Here is a 17,067-nt window from a genome sequence, read left to right on the forward strand (position 1 = left end):
CCACCCCACCCCCGTACTAATTCCTAAAGTACCTAGTCACTAGTCACTCCTGCGGCTTCCAGAATACTGGGATTACACTCGGGACCAGTGCTTATATCTCTAGTTCAGCTCGGACATCATTCAACCACAGTCCTGTAAGAGACCAAAATGCCCACCTGAGTCAGATCCTGTGTAGTAAGCAGATTTAAGAGCCCTTTCCTGGATGGATGAATGGATGGATGGATGGATGGATGGATGGATGGATGGATGGATGGATGGATAGATGGATGGGTGGATGGACGGACGGACTGACGGCATGAGTTTACTCCACCCAGAGCCAGCCTGTGTCTTCCTGTCCGTCTCCTTTCACTCCTCACAACCCAGGCTGTAACTTGGTTTTCCTAAAAAGCCTCCCCCTTGCCCACGAAGCCCTCAGATTGTCTTTGGGTCCTTGGGCAGCAGCTAGCACTAGCTGCCTCCCAGCTCTGACCCTGGAATTGGTACAGTGGGTGTGCCCCTCAGGAAATTGCTCATTATTTGCCATTAGTGCCTCTGAGTTGAGTACCTTCCCATTATCCCTTATCTTTCCATGTTCATAGCCCTTCCTTCTCTCACTCCTCCCTCCCTCTTCCCTTCCTCCTTTCTTCCCTCTCTCTTGGGAACTGGTTCAACCAGAGTACAACTCGCTCATCTGCCTCCGGCAGAGCAGCCGCAGAAGCTGAGACATGCAGAGCAGCTGAGCTGAGGGTAGGGAGGCTAGGCTGGCGCGCTGCGGGACACCGAGGGCTAGCAGTTGGCCCGGTCGCCTCCCCGAGGCCCATGCGGAGCCAATACAGCTCGCGACTGGCTCATGAGACCGCCGTGGTGCGGAAGGAGGACCCGCGGCATCCCGCTGGGGCTGCTCGCGCTCTGGGTGGCTGCCGCCCGCTGCCTGCAGAGTAAGTACCTGACCCGGAGAAACCTCGCAGGTGGGAGCGACATGGCGGGTGGGAACCACGTCACTGGAAGGGGCCACCAGTCCGGTGTCGCGGTGATACGGACTAGGGTCACTTCGCCTCCAGGCTGGCGGGGAGCGGCTGGAGAGTCCTAGGCCGCTGCTGTGTGACTGGAGCAGAAAATCGGCCTGGAGATAACACGCTCCCGACCGGGGCCAGCAATTTCTATTTTCTTTCTGGAAATAATGAGGCTGCAAACCCCAAGGACGCTCACCCACCGCTAGCTTCTGATGGTAGACATCTTCTATGGGTTTTCCTGGATCCTATGGGCCACCCTTAACCTGCAGCCGACTTTCAGGTAGCCTAAGGCTAAGAAAAAGAGGTCCTGGGGTTCGTTGGAGAGTAAGACCAAAGAAGGTTCCGGTGAGCCAGTGCTAGAAGCCCTGTGCGTCAGAGTGTAGCACACACACACCATTACCTATAGACACAACAGATTATAGTGCAATTTTACTTTCTTGTTCAAGGATTAGCATTGTTACCATTCCTACCTTACAGATCAGTCAACGGAGGTTTAGAGGGAGACCCAGTGGGGCGACTGGGGTTGAGAGGGCTGAGAGAGCCCGCCTTTTATCAAACCCTTCCGTCCACAGATCCTTGGCCTCTAACCCGCTTCCTAAACCATTCAGTGCTCAGAACAGCCTTATAAAATTAGAGCCCCCCCCCCTCCTTTTTTTTTCTGCGTTCTACAAGTACTGAAACTGAGGCACAGGAAAGCCATGCTGCCTGGACAAGCTGACAGACTCAAGTGTGTCGGTATGTTGTAAAGGGAGGGCTCAAACTAGCCTCTAGGGATTTTCTTGGAGACCAGCCATTTGGTGTTTGCAAGACTCCCTGAGGGTGGGGGGTGAAGGTGGGCGTGGGGGGGGGGGGGGGTGGGGCAGCTGTTGCTCCTACAGCTGGGGAGCAGGGCAGAGGTGGTTGTTAGGCCAGCAGTTAGGAATCTTGGCAATGACTTTTCTCGCTGTCTTTCAAGCCCCAAGCACAAGTTGGCAGTCACCATTCTTTCTTTCTTTCTTTCTTCTTTCTTTTTTTTTTTTTTTTTTTTTTTTTGAGACAAGGTTTCACTGTGTAGCCTTGGCTGTCCTGGATTCACTTTGTAGACCAGGGCGGCCTCGAACTCACAGCGATCCACCTGCCTCTGCCTCCCAAGTGCTGGGATTACAGTCACCATTCTTGCTCTTAGTACATATGTCTGTGACGATCAGGAGGTCCAGACACTGTTTCCCCCTCCAGGAAGCAGGCTATGGCAGATACAGGGGCCATTTTTTTTTTCCTTTGAAGTAGCCAGTGCAGGAGGTAGGTGCCGCCTTCTGGGACACTTAGGAACTCCGATTTGGAAAACCAGAGCACTCTATTTAAAGGAATCACACTTAACCTGGACCCAGTGGTTGGATAGGAGCCACCATGACAGTGTGATGGAGGAAATACAGACTGTTCCTGACAAGTAACAGGTGAAAGTTTGCATCACTTGGTGACTGTGATCAGTCCCTGGCGTTGGCCCCATGCTACCCAGTAGCCCTTCTTTTCAAATGATGAGTGGGCGTGAACCTGCCCGGATATGGTCTGTGCTGGAGGCCCACCCAAGCTGTTTGCTTCTCACCAGCTCCCTGCATCCTCTGCCTCCCCAGCTTCTGCCCAGCTTCAGTCCAGGGCTAGGATATAGCTCCATGGCGGAGCTCTCTTCCAGCATGAGCAAACCTTGTGTTGGCACCTAACACTGTTCAAAAAAAGATAACAATATAGAAGAAGAAAGAAAATGAGAAAAGACACTTCATTCCAAAAATCCTGTGTTAAAACTTTGCCCCCAAGCACAAGACTCCTGTATTTGGAAGCCTTTTCTCTATAAATGGTAGTATTATGGACTAAAAATATGGGCTCCGAATGCATTGGTTGGAACCATTGGATGTGATGTCTTTGGAGTCGGGCCCTTCATGGGAAGTTAGAACAACTGTGGTGAGATTAGCATCCTTATCAAAGAGAGATCAGAGCTCTTCCTCTGCTGGTGAGAACACGGTGAGCAACTTAATTAGCCATGAACAGGCCATGAACAGGGGATTTGCCAAACTATGACTCTATCGCCAGTGCGATGGCTCAGCGGGTAAAGGCACTTCTCACCACTCTTGGAGACCTGGGTTTGATCCCTGGAGCCCACCGGTGAAAAGAGAAAACTGACTCATGTGAGGCCGTTCTGTGACTTCCACACACTTCGTGGCACACATAAATAAATAATAAATAAATGTGAAAATACTTTTTAAAAAAGATGTATTTATTTATGCATTTATTTATTATGTATATGGTGCTCTGCCTGCATGTACATCTTCAGGCCAGAGGAGGGCATCAGATGACATTATAGATGGCTGTGAGCCACCATGTGGTTGCTGGGAATTGAACTCATGACCTCTGGAGGAGCAGTCAGTGCTCTTAACCACTGAGCCATCTCTCCAGCCCGTGAAGATACGTTTTAAGTAAAATAAAATATGACTGCATTAAATACTCAGGATCTTGCACTTCCTACTGCCGCCCCCCAAAGCTGAGGGGAAATAAACGCCTGTTGTTTCAGTCACCCAGAGCACAGAATCTTAACAACAGCTCAGACTAGAGAAACCTGGATCAAGAAATAGAGAGCTACAGTAATAAACATTTAAAGATGTAGATGTCATTGTGGAAACAGGTACTGGGGTGGAGGCTGGGGAGGTTTTGAGGAGTGTACTAGAAACATGGGTTAGAAGGGACGTTCGGGTGAGGTCTTACAGAGAAATCGGGAGTGTTCTTGGACCATGGAGAGAGAATCCCTGTGAAATAGCAGAGATCCATGCTGAGCTGTCTTTGTGTGTTAGTATTTTGGGGAAGGTACAAGTCACTAGTGATGTAGTTGGTTATTTAGCTGAGAAGATTTCTAAGCAAAACGTTGAAGAAAGCCGGGCGTGGTGGTGCACGCCTTTAATCCCAGCACTCGGGAGGCAGAAGCAGGCGGATCGCTGTGAGTTCGAGGCCAGCCTGGTCTACAAAGTGAGTCCAGGATGACCAAGGCTACACAGAGAAACCCTGTCTCGAAAAAAAAAAAAAAAGTTGAAGAAGGGACTTGGTCCCTCCTGGCTGCTTATAGCAAATCTAAGAGGGGAGTAATGATTTGAGCTGGGTGTGGTGATTTATGCCTTGGATCCCAGCACTCAGGAGTTCAAGGCCAGCCTGAGTTCTAGGCCAAGTAGGACTATATAGTGAGACCACATTTTCTTTTTTTTAAGTTGAATAACTAAACAAACGAACAAGCCATATCTTAAAGATTTGCCTGTAACATGCCTATAGGGGGAAAGTTATAATAAAGGTGTATGAAGAAGAGAACAGCAAGGGTGTGGTGAGCAGCCTTGATAAGTGTGGGTGTGAACATAGGCACTAATCTGCCACCCCAACAGAAACATTGCCAAGCTGAACTGAAGGGGCCAGGACCAAATGAAGGAAGAATGTGGGCGTCTTAGATCCAGCTTGACTGACTCAGGGAGCTATGCAACTGTAGTCATGGTCTTCCCAACAGGAAAGTAAGCAAGACTGATTAAGAGGTCATTAGGAAAAAATAAAAAAATAAAAAATAAATAAAAAATAAATAAAAGAGGTCATTAGGGCTTTCTTGGTACAAAGGAGAAAGACGATGTTTCAGTGTCAACTGATCAGATAGTGGACACAGGCCACCTGGAAGAACATCACAGGTCACCTTATTGTGTCTGAAAGCAGAGCATCCAACCAAAGAATCTATCAATCTTCACAGTGTGTCTTACTAAATTTGGGACCCACCATCCCCATCTTCCCTTCAGTGTCTTTCTAATAAAATGACAATCTCTGCCCTGTCAGGTGGTAGCCACATCGTGTATTTTGGAAAATGTCACCTCTGTAGTTTCCAGTGCACATCCAGAAAGAACCTTGCTTCAGGATTGTCCCTGGCATCTCACCATATCCGCCTGAGAGGACTTTTAAGTAAGACTTCCAAATTAATTTGAGAGTTGACTCCAAAATGAGTTCAGATTTTCAAGGCTACTGAGATAAAATAAGTGTATTTTTTTTAAAATGTAGAATGGATATGAGTTTGGGAGACCAGAAATGGAAGGTGTAGATTGAATGTGTCCTAACAAACTTTTAAAAAGATGAGAGTCTGCCTTCTCTCTCTTATGTCAGGCCAGCAAGATGATGACAGCCTGATGGCCAGGACGAGGTTCCTCCCACACCAAGGACCACAGATGCTCTGGAAAGTAGGATTGTGGGGCAAAAGCATAGTCGTGGCATTAAGGTGGACATACATTCCAAGACTTACATCATCAGCTGATCTTGATGTGATGAGAACACCTTACACAGTGCTTACAGAAACCAAGGTGTCTCTGATGTCACCAGGAGATGTGTTTTCATGAGTCATGATCACATATGTGGTCCATAGTTGTGTGGTGTATGCCTGCATTTATGTGCATAGCTAAAATAGGAAGAGAGAGAGAGAGTTGACAAGTTCAGAGTTTCAAAGTGACTTTCTCATTAACTGATTCACCAGCCTGCTAGATATCAATCAACTCTCTGGACACAGGGGACACAGAGATGACAAAATGGATCAGAAAGGGACCAACAGGGCATTTCTTGTCAACATGTCCAGCCAGTTAAGAATGAATGTCACCCTTTCCACCTGCTGAGGAAGCCTGACCCTTGCTGACCCAGAGAAGTCCCGCTATGAAGTCTTTCCAGATGGGAGGGAGGGACTTGTCAGAGGCTCCGTACCAGTCCCAGCCTTGTAAGCCCTGAGTTCACAGGGCAAGGACAGTGAGGAAGGGAGCTCAGTGCTTCCGAAACCATGTTGTCCATTAGAACTTGCTTTACAAAGATGGGTGCTACAAAAACAAACACACACACACACACACACACACAAACTTTGGGGGAAGGGGCCCAGAATGACTCTTGGTGCTTAAGAACACCGGCTGCTCTTCCAAGAGGTTCAATTCCCAGCACTTACATGGAGGCTCACAATCACTTGCAATTCCAGTCTTAGGGAAATCTAATGGTCTCTTCTGACCTCCATAAGTACCAGGTACACATGTGATGCGTATACATACATGAAGGCAAAGCATTCGTGCACACAAAATACAATAAAAACACATAAGTCATTTTTCAAAAGAGAAGCAGAGGCCTAACCCTGCCCCAGATTGGTATAACCAGCATTGCCAAGGGCAGGGACTAGACTGATTCTGTCTTTGAGCTTCTCTGGCTAAAATGTAGCAAGGCAGAGCATGTCTCTCCTGGACAATGTCCATTAGTCTGGTCCTAGGGGAAGAGCCAGCCAAGAAATACTCAGGTGTCTCCTGCCTTCGTTTCATTTCTTAGAATCTTGCTTATTGTGTGGTTTCAGCCACCCAGACTTATAAAGTCGTTCCCATGGGGCTTAGGGTAAGGAACAAGTCTCCTTTGCTTTGGTCTCACTTGTCTCAGAAGTTCTTGAACACTTACAGCAACTGGCTATCAGGAGCTGGAGATTCTGAGGGATCTCCTGGGAAAATCTAATGCCAAGAGGGTACCTAGCACTGGGCACTGAGATTGGGGCTCAGTTTGGAGTACGGTGGATCCTCTTAAAGAGGAAGCCTTGAAGGCTGAGTAAGTAGGTAATCAGAGAAGCCTGGGCTGCCGGAATCACAGGGAGCCTCCTGGGCCTAGGCCAGAGAAGAGGAGATCATTCGTTAGCTATACTCGACTTTGTGGTCCTGTGTGTCAGTTTCCTGTCACCTACAGGCCTGTGTGGTACTTTCCCCACTCAGTAAATCCATCCTGGGAAAAAGTCACTTTCTAATCACTCTTCTCTCAGAATGCATGTCGTCATTAAGCAACGATGCTATGTGCTTCTTTCTTGATGCTATTTTCTGGGGGACTCAAGTTCAGGGAACCTCAGACCTGCCAAACACCAGACCAGTTCCCAGTGAGTCCACAGCCCCTTCCTCTTCCACTCAACACCCTCCCAGTTAAGAAGATGGATGTTGGGAAGGTCATGGATCTTGGGTGAAAGTTGTTGGACTAAACCCTAGTGCTACAGAAGGAGGAGGGCACAGCCTTGGACACTAAGCCCTGGTGAGGGGACCTGATGTCAAGTTCTTTTTGTCTGTTCCCCTCTGTGGACAACCTTATATTAATAAGACTGCTCCCCTAGGCTCCAGCCCAGGCCTGAAACAGAACCCCCTCCTCCCCTTTCCTTTCCCCATCACCCAGCCTTTGGCGAGATTTTTTAGAGACAATCTTGAGCTACAGCTTTTCTTCTTGGTTATAAGTGAGTTAGACACATTGTAGAGGCTTGAGAGGAAGGTGCTGAGAGAAATTATCCTCTGGTTAGAAGGTGTATTAGGGGAGTTATTGGCTATCACAGAGTGTACCAGGGCCCCAAACCCATAGAGGTTTCAGTTTCCCATTGGATGAAATGAGCTGTCAGAATTACAGAGGGGCGGGTGCTGGGGAGGGGCAGTCCCATACATAATGGTTGATAAGTTCCCTACAGTATGTGCATGTGGCTGGGTTGCCTTGGTTCCCAGGTAACAGAGGAAAGGGGGAAGGTCTGCAAGGTTACAGCAGGCGTTTCCTGTCAGCTCCCCACACCTGCACCTGGAGAAAGGCTGCAGCAGGTGTGGCCTGATCTGGAAGGCAACAACTCTTGATTATGAACAGGGTTAAAGTTCAGTTCAGTTCAGCGGCCCCTGTGACCTGGCCTGGCAGACAGACAGATGGCATTTTAGACAGTCCTTGGAGAGGAAGAATAACCCTGAGACCAGGGAGGGGTGAGTTCAACTGAGGTTAAGGAGATAAAGCTCACTGGGGAGTGGCCCAGAGTTTGGGGTGAATGGAGTTGAGGGTGAGGAAGAAATCGTGGGAGACAGAGGAGGAAAAGAAAGTGGGAACCAGCATTGAGACCTTCCAGAGTCAAGGCGACTTGCCCTCGGGAAACTAAATACCCACAAAGACCTTGACTCTCGGAGACACTCAGCATCCTGCCCACCTTCCACAGCTGGGCCGCTTACCCAAGTCATTCTGAATGGAACTCAAAGTTGAGGGGCGGGTGGGCTGTGAGGAACTCTGCTCCAGGCCTCTCTCAGCTTCCGCTGGCAATTTCTGGTTCTCTGGTGTTCCTTGGCTTGTGCACATATCACCACCGTATCTCTGCCTTCACCTAGCAGCACATGTCGCTCTGGATCTAGATCCGTCTTTTTCAAAAGACAACAGGTCAGTCGTGTCCAGGCCAATTGGGCCCACACAGATGACAGCGTTTTAACTTGATTGCCTCTGTACAGACACAATCTCTAAAGATCCTACAAAGACAGGCTAGGATGCCATCATATCTCTGGGGTACCTTGTAACAGGCAGACAGGAAGCGTGGACCTCTGGGTAGGGCACAAGCCTGGAAGAGCCTCTTCAGTGCGGCCTCTGACTCCAACCAGCCCTTGCCAAGTCCATTCTCACTCATTGCTCCACACCGTCAAGCTAGCTCTGGTGGAGTCAGGGGAAAAAAAAAAAAAAAATATATATATATATATATATATATATATATATATATATTTTTTTTTTTTTTTTTTTTTTTTTTTTTTTGCTTATCATCTCTCTCTCTTAGTTACAATCCCGTCCTGGCCGTCAGCTCACACTGGCACACCATGGAAGCCTTACAGAAGGAACAAAGCATATATATATATATATATATATACATATATATATATATATATATATATATTTTTTTTTTTTTTTTTTTTTTAATCCAACAGAGAATGAGCGTAACACCCATGTTACATCACTGTTGTGGATGGAATCAGAACAGCCCTGGGTGAGAGGCAAAGAAGCCCTGTGCCCCTGGAATTCATTTTTTTTTTTTTTCTGGTGGGCCAGTTCTCCTGGAAAAGTAGTTTTCTTTCACTTGTTGACTGTCAAGCCATAAAAATGCCAATTACAAATGAGGAGGAAACATCAGAGAGAGTTGAAGGGATCTGTGCACAGTCACCCAACTAGGGTGCAGGCAGACAAAACAGCTGGATACGTCTGCAAAATGCAGTACACAAGAACCAGCTGCCAAAGGGAGGAGGTAGCGGGAGGCCAAGGTAACAGGCAGGACTGCAGCACAGAACACATCTTACTGAGTCTCAGAGACTGTAGATAGTGGGGCCTGGGAACCCGATGATGGGAGGCAGGGGGTTTATATGCTAAGCCTGACAAAGACTGGCTGGTGATATAGAGTTGGTAGAGTGCTTGCCCGGCTTATACAAAGCCCTGGGTTCAACTTCCAGCACAGTCTAGATTGGGCATAGTGGTCTGTGACTATAACTTCTGCCCTACAGTGGGAGAGCCAGGAGGATATGACGTCCAAGGTCATCCTTGGCTATATAGTGATGTCAAGGACAACCTGGGCTACATGAGACCCTGTCTCAAAAAAGCAGGGGTGGGGGGAGTAAACAAAGGAGGCCCAAGGCAAATTGGAACATACAAGGGCTTTCTCAACAAAAAGAAGAAAAGCAAACCATGAAACTGAGACGTCAGTCAAGAAGTAGCCTCAGGGTCAGGGAGCAGACCGGTGGTACACTTAGCTGACTGAATAGCTTTGTTCCTTCTGTAAGGCTTCCATGGTGTGCCAGTGTGAGCTGACGGCCAGGACGGGATTGTAACTAAGAGAGAGAGATGATAAGCAAAAAGATGGTAGATAGTAGATGATAAATAGATTCAGAGATAATAAATGATAAACTGAAAGATATGTGGATGATGCTAGATATTAGATGAATGATAGGTTACAGATAGATGGATGATAGAAGGTAGACGACTGATCGGTTGTAGGTAGAGGATATATAAATGATGATAGTGGGGCTGGAGAGATGGCTCAGAGGTTAAGAGCACAGTTTGTGGCTCCAAAGGTCCTGAGTTCAATTCCCAGCAACCACATGGTGACTCACAACCATCTATAAATGTGATCTGATGCCCTCTTCTGTCATGGAGGCAGAGCACTATATACATAATAAATAAATATTTTTAAAAAATAAATGATGATAGTACATAAACAGGTAGATGATAGATAAATACTAATCAGTAATATATTTATATATGCATACATGCATAGATACTAGATAGATACATGAATAAGTAGATGGATGATAGATATAATACACATATATATATATTTATATATATATACTATATATATAAAAAGCCTAGATTCTAGGCTGGAGAGACAGTTCAGCAGTTCAGCACTTTGTGCAAACTAGATGACCTGAGTTTGATTCGGAAAACCAACTCCCAGAAGGCCCACACACACACACACACACACACACACACACACGCGTATGCACACCAAGAAGTAAATACCAGTTCCTGTCCTCCCACACACTGGCTTTCAGACAAGCCTCATCTCCACAGTCACAAAGCAGCAGCTTCCCTGGGAGGAAAAGCAGACAATTCTCACTGTCACTCACATATTTATTGACTCAACAGACATCGACTGACCAGCCACCATGTACCCCAACATGGGCGGAGGACAGGAGTCAGGCCCTCCAAGGCTCAAGGTGGTCATGTGGTCTCTAGAGAAAGAGTGACATGCCAATCACAGCCCAGGTGCTCTACTCATCTTAGCTCCCCCAGCCACGGGACAAACTTCCATTGCTTGTCTTCTGGCCTGATGCAACATGAAAACCTCATGTCCACAGTGGTTTTCCATTGTTTCCGAACAAATCTAGAGTCAAATGTTTTAAAATATTGCTGTGAAGGTCTCACAGCATTCTAAGGGGGAGAAGCTTTGCTGGATTGTAAAAGACTAACAAGGTGTAAGGACCAAATGCAGGAAGTGGGTTCTGCATAAGAACACAATGGGTCATTCTGTGAACAGCTAAGGAACTTTTTGGTTTTTTGTTTTTGTTTTTGTTTTTGTTTTTCGAGACAGGGTTTCTCTGTGTAGCCTGGGATGTCTGGGACTCTCTTTGTAGACCAGGTTGGCCTGGAACTCACAGTGATCCACCTGCCTCTGCCTCCCAAGTACTGGGATTAAAGGCGTGTGCCACCACCACCCGGCTCAGCTAAGGAACTTTAATGAAACACTCACTCTACATTAGGAAGTAGTGTTGCTCGTGGGGCTGGAGAGATGGCTCAGTGGGTAGAAGTGCTGGCCACCAATACTGACAACCTGTTTGATCCTCGGGTCCCATGCAGTAGAAGGAGAGAACTGACTCCTGGAAGTTGTCCTCTGACCCCCATGCATGCACCGTAGCACACACTGCACACAGACACACACACACACACACACACACACACACACACACACACACACATACAAATAGATTAACATGTGCTATTCCAAAACTCAATCTCAGGGGTGGGTGATGGTGTGCGTGTGTCTGAGAACACCTGCTTTTAGGTGAAGTCTTGGGGTGCCTGTAGTGACTTTCTAATGGTTCAGTCCCTCAGACCACCCTGCTCTTCAAATGCCAATCAAAAGCGTAGGTTGGGGCTGTAGAGATGGTGCATCAGTTAAGAGCACTTGCTGCTTTTGCAGAGGGCAAAGGTTCAGTTGTCCGCAAGCACATAGCAGCTCACATCTGTAACTCCAGTCCCGAGGGGACTGACACCCTTTTGTGTCCCCTGTGGTACCACATGTACATGGTGTATATAAAAAAAAAAAATGCAGATGGAGGACTCACACAAAAGAAAGACGAATAAATCTGGGTTTTCAAAGTCCCAGGTCGTGCCGCATGCCTTTGACTACCTGGCCCAGTCTCTGTACTCAACTAGTTTGCTAGAACAACTCATAAAAACATGTGAAGACACTTTCTTTACATTTACCCATTCACGAGGCACTTACCCGGGCTGCAGGTGTTGCGGGGCCCTTCAGAACTTTTTACCCTTTCTATGTGAGCTGCCCTGCGGCCACCTGTGTTTGGCTCTCCAGAACTCTCAGAACACTGTCCTCAGGGCTCTGCAAATGCTTCTGCACGTGGTCATGGATGACTGATCACAGACCAATGGGGAGCAGCTTTACCTCTCAGCCCCCGTCCCCCTCCCTGGAGGCTGGAAGTGGGGCATGATGGTCTAGCATTCCAGTCACCCCTGTCTTCCTGGTAACCTGTCCCGTTTCTGAAACTCTAGGGATCGCCAGCCACCAGTTGTGTCATGTGTAGATACAGAGGCTTTGTGTCACTTCCATGGCTCTGGGGGAGTCCACAGTCTTAGGAGCTGAGTAACAGGAAGTGGAGGCAGAAAGCAAATTGCATAATAGTATTAGAGGGAGAAAGTGAACGCGCTCCTGTTTCATGGCAGATTCGCTCTAGAAAGCCATTATTACTACTTTAAGATGTTTTGCTCTGTTTATTTACTTATTTTGTGTGGAGAAAGGTACAAATGCACGCACACGCATACCACGGGGACTGTGTGGCACTCAATGGACAACTCGAAGGCATCAGTTCTCTCTTACCATGTGGGTCTCAGGGACAGGACTCAGGCCATCAGCCTTCGTGAGGAGTCCCTTAACCCACTGAGCTATCTCTGTAACCATATTACACCCCCTACACCCCCTTTTTTTAAAACATGAAATCCATTGCATTGTTTTAATTACCTGCCAGGCCTGAGGAAATGGGTACAAGTGGATCCTGTTATTGGTGGTAGAGGACAAAAGAAAGTGTCTGCAAACTTTACCTGTAGGGTTACCTACAACCAGTATCCAGGGCAGCTGGGCACCCGAGGATGACAGGCAATCAGAAAATAAAGGTGGAAACTAAGTGTCCTAGTTAGCGTTTCTATTGCTGGCATAAACCACCATGACAATAAGTGATTTAGGGAGGAAAAGAGTTTATTTTGCCCACAGTTCCCCATCACAGTCCATCTTTGAAGGAAGTCAGGTCAGGAGATCAAGGCAGGAACCAGGAGGCAGGAACCTAGAGGCAGGAACCAAAGCAGAGGCCACGTAGGAGGAGCTTTCTCAGCCTGCTTTCTCCTACACTCCAGAACCATTTCCAGAGGTGACACCACCCACAGTGATCTGGGCTCTCCCGCATCAATCATCAATCCAGAAAATGCACCACAGGCTTGCCCACAGTCTAATCTGATGGGGGTGGGGATTTCCTCAACTGAGGTTCCCTTGCCCTAAATGACTCTAGCCCATGTCAAGTCGACATAAAACTTGGCAGCACACCAGGCTTGGCTTCCAGGCTTGCATCCCGCCCCAGTCACTCTCCCATCACTAGCCTCCCTGTATGTGGGAGGCACCTGTCACATTCTGTCCCCTCCACTGCCAGCCACTGGCCTTCTACTTGAGCCTAGATGTAAACGCTTGCACTTTGAAGTCAGCTGCCCATGTGTAAACTTCAGCCCTGCAGGAGGACCCTGGGCAGGCTTCGTAATCATGATGAGCCCGAGGCATAAGCACTGATTAACTGGCAGTGGATCATGGGAGGCTTCAACAGCATGGCCCTGGTGCATGGTGTACTCTGTGCACCTTTAGTGCTTGTGAAGCACATGTGTACACGGCCTAGGCATTGCTACTCCCTTACACACTCAGCAGAAATCTCTGCCTATCCAACCCCAAGCCATATCGTTATGCACAGTTCCAAGTCCTTCCTAACACAGGTCCTCAATCACCCTTCTCTGTCCTCTTCTCTCTCTCTCTCACAATAACCACCTGGTGGCCTCTCATTTCCACTCTTATCTGCCCCACCCACCCCCCCCCTGCCACCCCCCTGCGCAGCCCCCAGGCTGGTGACCATAGCAGATATTAGCATCACTGTTGGGCTTAAGGCATTCTGCAGTTCCCATGCCCCCTGAGTTCCGGATACTGCCAGTATGGATTCCTGCCCAGTGCTCTAGCTTTTTCATGCTAAGCTCTACCCAGTGTTTCTTGCCTTTTGTTGCTGGCCACCCTCAAACACACCCTGCTCACCCTCGGGGACATGGGCGTCAGATCTCTTGTTGCCTCTGCCAAGAATGTCTACCTCACACTTTCCTTCACAGGGGCTTTCCCATTATGTCTGAGCTCAAATGCCATTTCCTTGGGGAAGTCTTCCTAAGCCGTGTGTGTCCCCTTCCACTGCTCACTGTTATCCTTGCTTATTGTCAGTGCGCAGGCTTTTTTTGTTTGTTTGTTTATTGGTCCCCAGTATTCCACCACTTGCTGAATACAGAGCAAAGCTGGAGGGGTCTCTGTGTCTTCTCACCTGGCATGTAACAGGTGCTCAGTAAATGCTCATAAAAACACTGATGAGTATGTTGACTCAAGTAGGTTCCTATGTGTGTCTGACAGGTCAGGGCGTGTCACTGTACATTCCACAGTCAGCCATCAATGCCACTGTCCAAGAAGATATCCTGCTGTCAGTGGAATATTCCTGCCATGGGGTGCCCACAATCGAGTGGAAGTACACATCTAACTGGGGTGTGCAGAGGATTGTGGAGTGGAAACCAGGGACCCCAGCCAATGTCTCCCACAGCCATAGAGACAGAGTCTGCACCTTTGACAATGGCTCCATCCAGCTTTTCAGTGTGGGCGTGAGGGATGCTGGCTGCTACGTCATCACTGTCACAGAGCACCCGGGGAGCAGCCAGTTTGGCACCATCGTGCTACGTGTGTCTGGTAAGAGAGCCCCAGGGCTCCTCAAGCTACAGACACAGGTGGGCGACTTTGTTGTATTAAGAGAGACCTTGCCTTCCCTCTTGTCCCACCCCAGAGATCCGCTATGAAGACCTCCACTTCGTTGCCGTCTTCTTTGCTCTACTGGCCGCTGTGGCTGTGGTGCTAATCAGCCTCATGTGGGTTTGCAATCAGTGTGCCTACAAACTCCAAAGGAAGAGGAGATTCAAACTCAAAGGTAATGCTCTGGGCCCTGTGATAATCCTTTCATGCTTTTTGAGGCCAGGATGGCACCTGTTACCTCATCTACACCAAGAAACCACTGTGTGACAGGTTTTCAATCTTTTGTCGTGTGTGTGTGTGTGTGTGTGTGTGTGTGTGTGTGTGTGTGTGAGAGAGAGAGAGAGAGGTCAATAGTGTCCACCTCAAGCACATTCCACCCCTTATTTTTAAGGCAGAATTTCTCTCTGACCTGGAGATCACTGATTCGCTAGACTAGCTGCCAATCATCCCTGAAATCTGCCTGTCTCCACCCATGCCTTGAACACTGGGATTTCAGATATGCTCCCCATAATTTTTACATGGGTTCTCGGGCTCTGGACTCGGGTCTTTATGATTGTGCGTGTTACCAAGCGAGCCACCTCCCCAAGCCCTTGACTTGCCTTTTGCTTCGCAGAAAGTACCACTGAGGACATTGAGATGAAAGATGTCCAGTGTTAGCCAAGACTCTGCCCGATTACATTGCTACCTCAAGAGAAGAGCAGTATTTTCCAATTGAAGGAACCAACTGAGCCAGTCCTTGCTGCAGCCGCTCACCAGCTGGTGAATCAGCCAGAAGATGAGCAAACTGTGTGGAGCTGAAGATGATGGCTTCCTTCTATAAGCCAGTTCTCAGACTTGCACGTAGTCCAAGGAAAAGCTTAACTAAGGCTTTCAACCAGGAGCTGATTGTCCTTGGCTGTAGCTTCAGGGCCATGCTGATCCTTAACACAGGCAGGCACACACAACACAGCTGCCACATGCAATCCCGGGCTACAGTCACACACTGGCCTATTGGAGTTCCCATCTCTGTGGCCAGAGTGTCCACAGAGAGCCTGATGTGCAGCTGGCACTGGGACATGCCAGCTCCTGCCTGATCTGCAAACTGCGGCGCCCTCTGCCTGCTTGTTTTACATCCCATAAATGTTGCTGTGGAGACAACATGAGCAGACCTGGGGCTCTTGGAGTGAACTGCACCTCAGGGGAGCAGCTGAGTGCACTGAGGGACCAGCTTTGGGTGCAGGGAGCAGACGACGTCTTTCTCATCCTTCCTTATTCAAAAGTAACTGAGTAGCCTAAACTTGGGTTAGTTTGAGAAAAACGTGCATTAAGTTGATGGGGTGGCACAACAGAAAAAACTTTGTAAGGCTTCGTCCTGCTTGGTCTCCAGATCCTGGGCTGAGGGGCATGTGGCGTTCACCTACCTCATGTGGCATCAGGAGAAGCCAGCATTAGCCTCGATCTCTCAGAGTGAGAATCCTTGAAGGATCTGGAAAGCTATTTGGGAAAGTGCAATATTGCATAGCAAAGGTTGAAATGCCCTGAGATAGGCCTAAGGAGATGGCTCAGCAGGTAAGAGCCCTTGCTGCTCCTGCAGAGGACCCACATTCACTTCAAGCACCAACACGGTGGCTTAAATCTTCTGTAACTCCAGTTCCTGAGGATCTAATGCCCTCTTCTGGCTTCCATGGGCACTGCATGCACACAGGGCACACATATACATGAAACAAAATACACAAGCACACAAAATAAAAATGTAAAAAAAAAATCAATCTAAAAAGTTTCTCTTTTATTTTCTTTTCAAGATAGGGTTTCTCTGTGTAGCCTTGGCTATCCTAGACTCGATTTGTAGACCAGGCTGGCCTCGAACTCACAGCGATCCGCCTGCCTCTGCTTCTGCCTCCAGAGTGCTGGGATTGAAGGCGTTCGCCACCATGCCTGGCTTTTGTTTTGTTTTGTTTTGTTTTAATAACCTAGGTTATCAGCTGAGCTTGGGGGCTGGGTCTCAGTTGGCGTTGGCTTTCACACTCTGAGGCTGTAGTCATGTTTACCTGAAAGGCTCTTCTTCCTAGTTTCCATTTGCCGAGCTCTGTCATCAAGGATTCCCTCCCTTCTTGGTTCTCATCCCCCCCGCTGCCTATCAAAGCTACCCACCCCAGCTATGATGGAAACTGAGGTCAGTAGCTGTGTACAGGGCCTTGGCTGCAGATTCTGCACACAAAGGTAAACGTGTGCTAGAACATTCCTTTCTTTCTCCTTCCTTTCAGGTCCCCAATGCCCATATGTTTTCTACTTCCCATGGGGTAGGTGAGGAATTGCTGCTAAAATTCCTTTCCTCTGGGAGATGAAAACAATGGCTACCTCTCCTCCTCAGGCCCCAACAACAAAGCAAGGAGCAATTCCACCAAAGTCCACTCAGGAACCAATGAATTTATTAGGTTTCTTTTTTTTTTTTTTTTTTTTTTTTTTTTT

The 17,067-nt window shown here is 48.1% G+C and overlaps 1 protein-coding gene across 1 annotated transcript; it reads left to right on the forward strand.

Moving 5' to 3' along the window:
- The first annotated feature begins 541 nt into the window (after positions 1–541).
- Positions 542–15,382, forward strand: Vstm5 (V-set and transmembrane domain containing 5). The gene is made up of 4 exons (XM_051155764.1): positions 542–917; positions 14,233–14,559; positions 14,654–14,794; positions 15,233–15,382. The coding sequence occupies exons 1-4, from the start codon at positions 830–832 to the stop codon at positions 15,274–15,276; spliced, it is 600 nt and encodes a 199-aa protein (XP_051011721.1). The 5' UTR covers positions 542–829; the 3' UTR covers positions 15,277–15,382.
- Positions 15,383–17,067: the final 1,685 nt, after the last annotated feature.

The sequence above is a fragment of the Acomys russatus genome, chromosome 14 (genome assembly GCF_903995435.1).
Source record: "Acomys russatus chromosome 14, mAcoRus1.1, whole genome shotgun sequence".
NCBI classification, from domain to species: domain Eukaryota; kingdom Metazoa; phylum Chordata; class Mammalia; order Rodentia; family Muridae; genus Acomys; species Acomys russatus.

Bases quoted from the DNA above. Each gene is read 5' to 3' on its own strand.
- Vstm5 (XM_051155764.1), top strand. From the start codon at position 830: ATGAGACCGCCGTGGTGCGGAAGGAGGACCCGCGGCATCCCGCTGGGG. The intron at 14,560-14,653 runs GTAAGAGAGCCC...GTCCCACCCCAG, and splicing joins CATCGTGCTACGTGTGTCTG to AGATCCGCTATGAAGACCTC. The intron at 14,795-15,232 runs GTAATGCTCTGG...TTTGCTTCGCAG, and splicing joins GAGGAGATTCAAACTCAAAG to AAAGTACCACTGAGGACATT.